General features: G+C 37.5%; 1 protein-coding gene across 1 annotated transcript in view; it reads right to left on the bottom strand.

The window, feature by feature from the left end:
- Positions 1 to 10,337, bottom strand: part of AASDH (aminoadipate-semialdehyde dehydrogenase) — an 18,030-nt gene extending 7,693 nt beyond the window's left edge. The window contains exons 1-8 of the mRNA XM_009073106.1: positions 10,210 to 10,337; positions 8,239 to 8,359; positions 7,199 to 7,539; positions 5,776 to 5,968; positions 3,290 to 3,531; positions 1,211 to 1,317; positions 595 to 767; positions 1 to 51 (exon numbers count right to left, since the gene is read on the bottom strand). The exon at positions 1 to 51 is cut by the window's left edge and continues 133 nt beyond it. Of these exons, the coding sequence (XP_009071354.1) occupies positions 1 to 51; positions 595 to 767; positions 1,211 to 1,317; positions 3,290 to 3,531; positions 5,776 to 5,968; positions 7,199 to 7,539; positions 8,239 to 8,289 (1,158 nt within the window). The 5' untranslated portion in view covers positions 8,290 to 8,359; positions 10,210 to 10,337. The remainder of the gene's footprint in view (positions 52 to 594; positions 768 to 1,210; positions 1,318 to 3,289; positions 3,532 to 5,775; positions 5,969 to 7,198; positions 7,540 to 8,238; positions 8,360 to 10,209) is intronic.
- Positions 10,338 to 10,352: the final 15 nt, after the last annotated feature.

Here is a 10,352-nt window from a genome sequence, read left to right as displayed (position 1 = left end):
CTGATACCAGGTCACTGCACAAGCTTCTACCTGGCACAGCTCTTCGGCAGCCTGTAATGAAAAAATATTAGCCTTGCTTTGAAATGCAGTAAATCGATAGAGAAGAAGGAGTAAAATACACCATGAAAAAAGGCACACATTTAAAAACTGTACTTTTCTCATCTTCAGAGAATGTTAGAAACATCCTTAGTTCTGCAGAACATCCTATGAAATATCTTCTCTTGTTGCTGAACTCAGAGATAAATGCATTATTTGCCAAAATGCCATGAATGACACATAATCCATGAGTCTGACATTGAATGTTGTACAACAACCACTATACAAGCATTGCAGTGCAATGCTCAGTGCTTTTCAGGTGTTTATACAGTTCTCAATTCTCCTGGAAGAATCCACACAATAAAACAGATTCCCATGAACTCAGAACCAAACTCCTCCCTAAATTATGTGAGTAGATTTTTGATAATACACCCTCCCAATCTCTTTTAGACTCCTAACAGTCATCTGCAAATAAGTAAATACCCATTTCTGATGGTAACAATGTGTTCCTTGTACCTGCCTTTTCGTTCTGGCATACTCTACTGCATGTTATATTACCTGCTGCAAACGTTCAATATTGAAACGTTTGCCATGACGTTTAATCTGATTGTCCTTCCGACCCAAGAAGAACAACTCTGCATTCTGCACTCTTACAAAATCCCCTGTTTCTCTCATTGTACCCAGGGGTACAGTGATTTCATCATCAAGAAAGCAGACTCGTTCTTCACCACCTACAGAAGAAAATATTTTGGTCACATATATTAAATTGCTAACTGTAAATGAAAGTTATAAAGAACATTTTATCAAATTCTCCTAAACTCCAACAAGCACTGTAAGAAGTACTGAAAGATCATTGTCTAAAGTTCTGCAATGTACAAATTTGGCTGTGCAGTTAATTCAGCTAATACACAGAAATTACTTCAACTGAGAATGTTAAAATGCAAGCAGGAAAAAAATGCCAATAAAAGGAAGGCACAGTCTGCAGACAGAATGATGGTAACTTCCTGTTCATCATTCCAACAACCTGAAATACCATCAGAAGGTTCCCAGCCCAATATGAACTTAAAATGCTACAGTGATCTGCATATCAGATGCAACCACCATAAAATAGTCATTATATTGTTAAGCATTAATTAAGAAATGTATCACAGGAGAATTAGAAATATAAAATAACCTATAAATATTTGTCCCTCGCCTTCTAGAACTGCAGATCCGTTGGTGTCTCTGACCTCAACTTTTGTTCCAAGGAGCGGTGATCCCAAAGGTATAGGAAAACCTGTTCTAAATACATTAAAGAGAGAAACAGTAAAAATCTTTCCCTTCTGAACACAAAACAACTGTTCCAGAAATGAGTTAGCATGCAATCTTTTAAAGGACTGGTATTGGAGCAAAAGTAGATGCTTAGGACTTCTTTCTAGAAGTGTTTCTTGTTTAAAAACATATCAACCTATCAAAAATCAAAAAACTCATCAATGTGCATGGGTTTCATTAGCATATACCAAAAAACCCCACAGGACGATAGAAAATAAGGCAAGAATGGATCCTGAAATATCCTGAGAGAACCACAAGAGTTTCAGGGAGTTTTTAAGTCTCCCATGTTGAAACTTCCATCAAGTCAACCACTTTCAACACATGTAACTGCTTTCTAACCCAGTCTTTCCCTGCCTTACCTAATTTGAGCTTTTACTCTATTTTATTACTAATGTAAAGTAGAGTTGATGCCTTCAGGAAAGACTGAAATAAAAGAAACTGTAATTTCAATGTCATGAATCTACTCTAGACTTCTGTTGAGCGACAGACCTACTTCTTCCTTTCCCTTCTTTCTCCAGCTTCTTCAAGCACTTCCAGGACCTCATTTATTGACTACGGACACTATTTCTGAGTGGGAGTATAGAATAATATATTTTCTTCAGTAAAGCAAAACTCAAAAAGTAAAGTAACTTTAAATAACTTTGGCATGGGTTCTACTTCAATTTCTACACTGAACTATTATGTTTTATCTTTGAACTCAGAGAAACCAGAATGAAAATCAGTTTTACACAAGAATTTAGTAACATTTCATGACCATCTACCATTTTCAGTCTTCACACCATTTGTCCAAAACATCCCATTTCATAGGACACATTTAACTCAAATCACATGTATAGTTATTATGCCACAGAATAATTACACATTTCAGAGAGAATATGAAACACTGAGCTAACTGGAAGCACCTTTCATATCCTTGACATTCCTGAACTCTCTTTAGAAAAAGAAAAAAACCCCAAACAAACCTGCAAAGTCAGAAATTGAGTGAAAAATGGCATAGTAATAAACGATGAAAAGAAAGTCATGATAAAATGATTCATAAATGCTGAAAAGAAGCCCAAGTAAAATTACTGTTAGACCTTGGGTGAGCCACTTTGGAAAAATTCCTGTCATCCACACTGGTCAAGTAGGATCTGTGGGATCATCTGCTGAGTAGTATATTATTAAGAATTAGAAAAAAACAAAGTATCTAGTCTCCTCTTAATCAATTTGTGTGGAGTTTTAAAAAACTGTGGGCAAAAGCATGGTAGCAGTAAGAAACACACTGGTATCTACTGATTACATTTGAAAGGAATCTTTGAGCATTTTTGCTTAAAATAAGTAAATCTCAGAAGGCATGTTCTGAACTGGACAGAGTTATCTTCGTTCTGAGCCTTGATTAAGAGTTACAGAGCCCCATTGCTCTCCTCTTGCTGACTCTTAGCTCTAGGTTTCTTCTCTTTGACTATAGACGCTCTCACTGGAAAAGCCTTGTGAGGAGCAGCAACATGGGTAAGCGAAGGAACTGGAAGACTGGGTAGGAACCATTTGCCATTTGCAACACTGATTCAACACTGTCACACAGTCAAGAGACTGGACACCCTGGACTAGGCTAGTCCTGGTTGAGCATGTGAAATCCCAGGCTGGAACGACTAAGAGGTGTAGATTCAGAGATGACTGAAACAGAACCCATCACATTATGTGAAACTTAGCAGGTCTACAAGTACACAGAATTTCACACTGCAGTTCTGTCATTCAAGAATCATTCACCAATAATTTTTACTTGAGGGGTCTGTATTAGAGCAAGAGATAATGGATTAGTCTATTTATACATGAAAACCAAATGTAGCTTCTGCCAGCATAAACACTTAGGACTCAGTAGCCCTGGTAACAGGGAAACGAGGTTCTATTTCTAGTGATTTTCATCATTCACAAGCCAAGCCATGAAAACAGTGAATTTTCCTACCTAAAATTATCACTAAAAACCTCTTCAGGAATCTTGTAGCAAGTGGCCCAACTTGACACTTCAGTAATACCATAGAGATTAAAAATACTTGTTTTATTCTCCTTGTGCTTCCAACTTTTCAAGAGACTCAGGACAGGAAATGCTTCACCACCAAGGGCTAAGACACGAAGTGAAGTATTTGCAGACAACACTGTTGATTTAATAATGTGAGCTCCAAACCTTCTGAGAAGTGTTGGTGTTGCCTGAATGATATATATAAAAAAAGACCTGTTATACTTTTTCAGTATACATGTACATCTCTTCCTGCTTTATCATATCCACTGCATAGTTGTATTGTGGATGTACTTTAAAACATCTGTGTACAGTAAATGGCTTCAACCATCTGATACCAGTAGAGATCACACTGGTGTTTTACGAAATTTTGTTTCCTATGTGAAGCCTTTAACAAGTACTATCAGCACCAATCTATGTTCTTCTGCAGTTTCTTCCTCACTTAGATGTGTTTTTGGCTCCCTGTTGTGTCTCAGCTATTACCTGAAGTGTATGCACATTAGTTCTTATGATTATTAAGCAGCACAGTATTCTCTTGATGTTATTGTTTAAGCTTTTTTGCCCTTCATCCAGAATGTATAGGTTATAGTTTTGCTGTAACATCTGGTTAACCTGCATATAGAACACCTAAAGACTTTTGTTTAACACTAACAATTCCTAGGATGTCAGATTCTGGGTTGTTCTTGATTTGTGTAAATATAACAGTTTACAAAGAATAGTTTTTTTGAAAGCTTTCACATCACACTCTAAAATAAGCAGGGGAAGAAAACAAAAACCAAACCCTAAAAACCCAAGCCAGTTTCCTTAAACAGCTACTTCTATAAAACTACTGGTGATGCAGAGCCCTTTCACTGAAGGGAAAAACAATAAATCATTTTACCAGACACGTTTCACTCTCATTTTTGCCTACTTTTCTATTAAGAGGACTGGAAAATGAATGGGAATTCTTTCTTACCACATTCCTTTCTTCCAGTAATAGAGGAAGAAAAACTTTTTTCAACTAATTTTAACTTTAGTGAATTACAGTAAAGTAAAAAAAGAGGGAAAAAGTTAATACTCTTCCCATCCTTCATAATCAAGTTTTAGACTTGTCAAGTCTGTTCAGGAGAGTCAAGGGGTGGAGGTTAGGTCTTTTTAAAATTTAAGAAACATCATAAAATAATTAATAATCAGTTAAGCTATAAGGGGAACATTAATTCAGCCAAGAAGCCTTTCCTTCACTGATTAAGACAATGATAAAAAAATCCCATAAAATCAAATGTTTGTTAGAAAGACATCTCGAACACCTTCATTCACCAAATTTCAGCTTGAGGTGCTTACAATATATCTTTAAAAGTCTTAAAAGACAGTTACAAAATCTTGCTAATAAAGACCAATACCTCAGAGCTTTTTTCTGAAAGGAAGTGAGCTAAATTGTTCATGAAACTTGTAGATGATAGGAAAATCTAAACCATTGCAACTTATAGCAATCATAATAAGTAAAAGTAAGAGCAGAGAATAAAGTTACAAAAGATTTTTAATTAGTGAGTTTTTTTCTGCTCTGCTTCATCTTGCCACTCACTAATCTTATATTTATACCCTACAATAGCAGCTATCACCATTCTTCCAAAAGAAAAGGGAACAGGGTCTGGAACATAAACTCTTCAAGGAGTGGCTGAGGGAGCTGGGGGTGTTGAACCTGGAGGAGGCTCAAGGGGAACCTTATTGCTCCCTACAACTACCTGAAAGCAGGTTGCAGTGAGGTGGGGGTCAGACTCTTCTCCCAGGTAGCAAGTGACAGGATGAGAGGAACAGGACAGGACTATGGGGCATGGGTTAGGCTTATTCAGCCATGCTGGATGCTTCAAGTAAATTTTGCAAACTTTTAAACTCCTAAAATTGAAATCATACAGGAGATGATGTATTTCAAGACATGAGATGCATGAAGCCGCATATAAATAGGTGGCCTAAAAACAACAAGTGTTGCTGTGAAATCAATTATTCTCTTGCACTCATTATTGTAAAAATTACAAACATTTTATCACCCTATATATAGCACTGGTTAGTTGTGGTACTTGTAGCATAAAGACTACCATTAAAAGGCTCTAAGATCAAACCCATTAAAAAGTGCTAAAAATGTCTATAACAGGTGACACTATTACCAGATTCTTCAGAACTAATAGTTTAATTAACAGAATAATTCAATTAATTCTTAATAACTATCAGTTTCCTAAAATAAATGTTGGGTTTATTTTTAGTTCATTGTTCTGTGTCACAAAATGTTTGAGGTTTTGATCAAATGATAATTTTCTAAACAGCTAACACACTGCAACAAAAAGGATAGCTATTGACTTTGAGAAAGAACACTCCTGCCTTATTAACATTAGCAATTAGGCTGATGAAGTAGCACATTTTAGCAAAGGTGAAAAGCAAGAGTTATTTTAGGTGTTGCCTACCTGCAACACTGTCACGTGGTGACGGTGAAACAGAGCAGCAGAGAGCTCCACAGGCATCATTTTAATAGTGTTTGGTACCACAAGAATAGAGGCTCCACTTGTCAGAGCTATGAACAATTCAACCACAGATGGGTCAAATGTTAGAGGAGAAGCCAGGAACAGCACATCATCCTGTGTGATCTCAAATATGGATCTGAAATAAGAAAGCTAGGATTTACATATCTGATGTATGGACTTAAAAATTGTTTCCAAACTTGAAGAATGAAAGCATGAAAGAAACATGTGTTAGCTAAGCTCAGATCTTAAGGGCTGCTCTGAACACCTAGGCACATGCAGGCCAGGTAATTTGAGTAAGATCTCCTGGACTGTAACTGTTGACTTGACTAAGGATGTCCTCTACAAAGGCACCACATTACACACCAATACCACTGAAGGGCATAGTGCAACTAACAGATGCTTGTTGGAAGAAAAGAGAAAGGAGAAAGAAAAGAGAAAGAAAAGAGAAAGGAGAAAGAAAAGAGAAAGAAAAGAGAAAGGAGAAAGAAAAGAGAAAGAAAAGAGAAAGGAGAAAGAAAAGAGAAAGAAAAGAGAAAGGAGAAAGAAAAGAGAAAGAAAAGAGAAAGGAGAAAGAAAAGAGAAAGAAAAGAGAAAGGAGAAAGAAAAGAGAAAGAAAAGAGAAAGGAGAAAGAAAAGAGAAAGAAAAGAGAAAGGAGAAAGAAAAGAGAAAGAAAAGAGAAAGGAGAAAGAAAAGAGAAAGAAAAGAGAAAGGAGAAAGAAAAGAGAAAGAAAAGAGAAAGAAAAAAAAAAAGAAAAAGAAAAAGAAGAGAAAGAAAAGAGAAAGGAGAAAGAAAAGAGAAAGAAAAGAGAAAGAAAAGAGAAAGAAAAAGAAAAGAGAAAGAGAGAAAGAGAAAGAAAAAAGAAGAGAGAAAAGAGAAAGAAAGAAAAGAGAAAGAAAAAAGAAAAAAGAAAGAAGAAAGAAAAAGAGTATTTTCCATAAACAAATTTTTTGTAAGTATTAAATGAAACAGAAAGAAACCTGAGTAGCCTAAAAAGGAAGCAGGACTTAAGAACTACAGAACACAGTAAATATAACTGTGAACAAATAATTAATTTTGTTATCTATTTCTTTTAAGTCACAAGCCAGAATACAGTACAATACTTACAGCAACAGCATATTTGAAGCACAGCCCTCAAAAATGCAGGTAAAGCACCACTTGACCATTAAAAACAACAGTTACAGAAACAAAATGTGGTGTGATTCTATTTAGAAACAAAAGAAAAAAACACAAATAAATCTGAAGAGGCAGGCAAGGAGGAAGTGGTGTTAGCAAAAGCCTGACCTACACTCCTCCAAAGTATTAAAAGAGTCCCTAAACATTGGATTTGTAAAACATTTCAAAGGAAAACTGAAAACCACACTTACTTAAGATGCTGAATATTTGGCACTATACATTTATGAGGCACTCTGACTATTCTGGGGATCCCTGTAGTTCCTGATGTATGCAAGACATATGCTAAAGCATCCTTCTGGCCAACATCCATGAATCTTCCTTCTGATGTTTTTACTTTGGTTTGATCCGGGCCAAGGGTATATCCTGGCTTTGAGTTACCCACAGCTTTAAAAGGTTCACATTTACTTTTCATATCGTCTGCTTGTGAATTCAAATCAGTGCTGCTTGAGCTCATTTGGAAGAGAGTTAAACCAATGTGTTCTAGTGTGGAAGAACTGTGGCAAAAATATCCAGCATGGGACATCATGAATTTCTGCAAGAGAAAAACATACAGTTCAAACAGCAGAACTCAGGATGCACTGTTACTGCTCTACTGTATGCAATGAAATAGGAACAGCATTTCACACAAACAAGCTGTGATTTTTCATGCCTCTGCTTTTGGAGGGCATACACCACACAATTTTAAGCTCATGTGTTTTTGTATATTAAATAGGAGTGAACACAGACTCTATAAATGCAAAATTGGCAATTCTCTGAGCAAATAAGAAAAACAAAGGGAAAATATACAAAGAATGCTGCAGAAGACAAAGGCCAAACGTCCAATCTGATCTATTTTCCTTTGCAATCAGTGAGGGTATAAGACTTGGGAGCAGCTGGACAAAAAGAAACCAAAGTATTAAATGCAGGAGCCTTTTTGAACTACTTCAGATTTCCAACTTTTAACCTTGATCTATGAAGAAACAAGTCTGGAAAAGTCTTTCAGTGCCAGTGCCCAACAAGCTTGTCTGAACAGCAGTGTAACAGGAAACTAGGCTAGTTTTTTGTTGAAGATGAGGAAAAGCACTTTGTACTTCAAATTTTAAAGACATTCTTTTCTGAATGAGAAAGACATCCTCTTGGCATGAAGAAACAAACCCACCCCATCCAAGTTTATTAAAACAGAATACAATCTGCATATCTACACATGTCCAAACTGCCCTTTAATGCTTCCTGTAGAAGCCTAAATACTTACATTTATTTTATCATTCTCAACAAGAATATACTGAAGATTGATTTTCTTCATCAAGTTAGTGGATAAGGTTGGTGGTACATCTGGATCAATAGGACAATAGGCAGCTGGAACCTGAAGGATTCTAACAAGACACAAATGTTTTTTCAAAATAAGAAAATCTCTTAAATTTCACTAACATTTCTTTTATACTTTTATAGCTGCCTGAGCTAGAAAATATAGACATGACTTTTAAAGATTTTGTTGGAAATCAAGTAGGACGAATAATCAGTGTTACTCTTTGGCATTTTACAGCAAGGGAAAAGATTAAAGCTAGATGAAAACATTCAATATTATTTCTCACCAAGCAGGTCAGTGATGACAAAGGTACCACTGACATCAACAGCACCACATTTTAAAAAACTTCTGCTATCGACTAGGAAGAGAAATACAAGATTTCCATTCATACCTATGTAATACTGCCAAAAACCTGCACGATGAAAACACTTTTTCACGGGTCTAAAGAACCCGGTGTGAGAAAATCTGAGCAGGTACTGGAACGCCTTCCCTAAAAACAAGTGGAGGAGCCCCGAGCAGCTCGGCGCTCCCACTCCCTGCCCTGTGCCCCCTCTGGCGGCGCCTGCTGCTCACCACAAGCCGCGATGGAAAGCCAAGGAGAGTAAGTGGCAACTAAAACATCAAGTCCCCATAAATCTTCACATTCCTTCTACTGTTGGGCTCTGTACTGTACGTACAATTAGTTCTATCTCCTCTCTGTGTAAGTGATTTGTCAGTGCAGTACTGCTGAGATCCAGAATGCAGAGGTGGAAACCTCAGTGTTTCGCATGCTTGCACAGCCACTTGGGTCAGTAAGCACCTGAGCCAGCCCTGCATCGTGTAGCAGTCAGACTCGGCAGTGAAAGCTGCAGGAATCAAAGCATCCCAGTGGCTCCTGGTCACACAGCAAAAGAAAACTGTTACTGCTCAGTTCATCTGGATATAGGATAAATCAGGCTGCAGGGGACTCCAGGATGCCAAGCCCAACCTCCTGCTCAAGCACAGCCAGCTGTGACACCAGACCAGGTTGTTGAGGACTTTATCCAGTCAGGTCTTGAAAACCTCTAGGGATTGCACCTGCACAACACCTCTGGGCAACCTGATCCACTGGGGGAAAAATTGTGAGAAAGTTGCCCAGTGCTTCTGGGAGGCTTATGATTACAGCATTCAGTCCACTAAAGTCTTTATACTCAACTGTGGTACCTCTTCTTGTGCTATTGTGCATTTTACATGCAGGAGAAAACTGACACAGGTCATTCCCCCAGGAAGCACAGCTGCTGCTGTATACATCAGCTGAAGAAAATATACTTGTGATCCATGATTCCCTACTACATCCTAAATGCTACAGATACAAAACATACATCTATAAAGGAGACAAACATGAGAATTCATCAACAGACACAGGATTTTTAGAATTGCCAGATGAACCTAAGCGTTGGGATTATAAATATTTCAACTTCCTAGCTGTTAATTAACCAACAGCACTTTAGTGCTGCATTGCTCAGTACTCCTCCCTGCAATATTTGTGATGGAACATTAAATGTATATTCATTTAGCATCTTTGTTTGCCAGCAAGACAATACATTCAAAAACCTGCACAGTCTTTTTTAAATAGATATTTCTGTCAGATCACCTCCATTTTTAAACAGGCAGAACACAGATAACAGTCATTAAGTTTTTTCCATTCTATAAATATGCAAAATTGCTTTTAAAAGGATGCAATTGCAGTTTAGATCTTCGGAACTTAAAATTCAAATATATTTTTGCAGTGGCTTTTCCAAAGATGCTTTATTTTTACAGAATGCAAGGCTCCAGTGCTTCTTGACTGCATTGCTATGGTACTACTGCATGTGTTATTAAAAGCCTGAACTATAAAATTTGCTTGAGCAGAGATGACCCTTAAAAAACAACACTGATTGCAAGTGTTCAAACCATTACCCTAAGATCCAGGACGGCAGGTTTATCCCCGGGTAGCAGTAAAGGCCAATTTCCCCGGCGCCCCGCGGACGGCAGTGCTCGCGCAGGAAGGCTGTGAGGCGCAGCGCGAGCTCCAGCAGCGCCGCGTGGCTGCGGGACGCGGC

The sequence above is a fragment of the Acanthisitta chloris genome, unplaced genomic scaffold, assembly GCF_000695815.1.
Source record: "Acanthisitta chloris isolate BGI_N310 unplaced genomic scaffold, ASM69581v1 scaffold13564, whole genome shotgun sequence".
NCBI lineage: Eukaryota > Metazoa > Chordata > Aves > Passeriformes > Acanthisittidae > Acanthisitta > Acanthisitta chloris.
The sequence above is the reverse complement of the archived record's forward strand: the minus strand, read 5'-3'. Positions and strand labels throughout refer to the sequence as shown.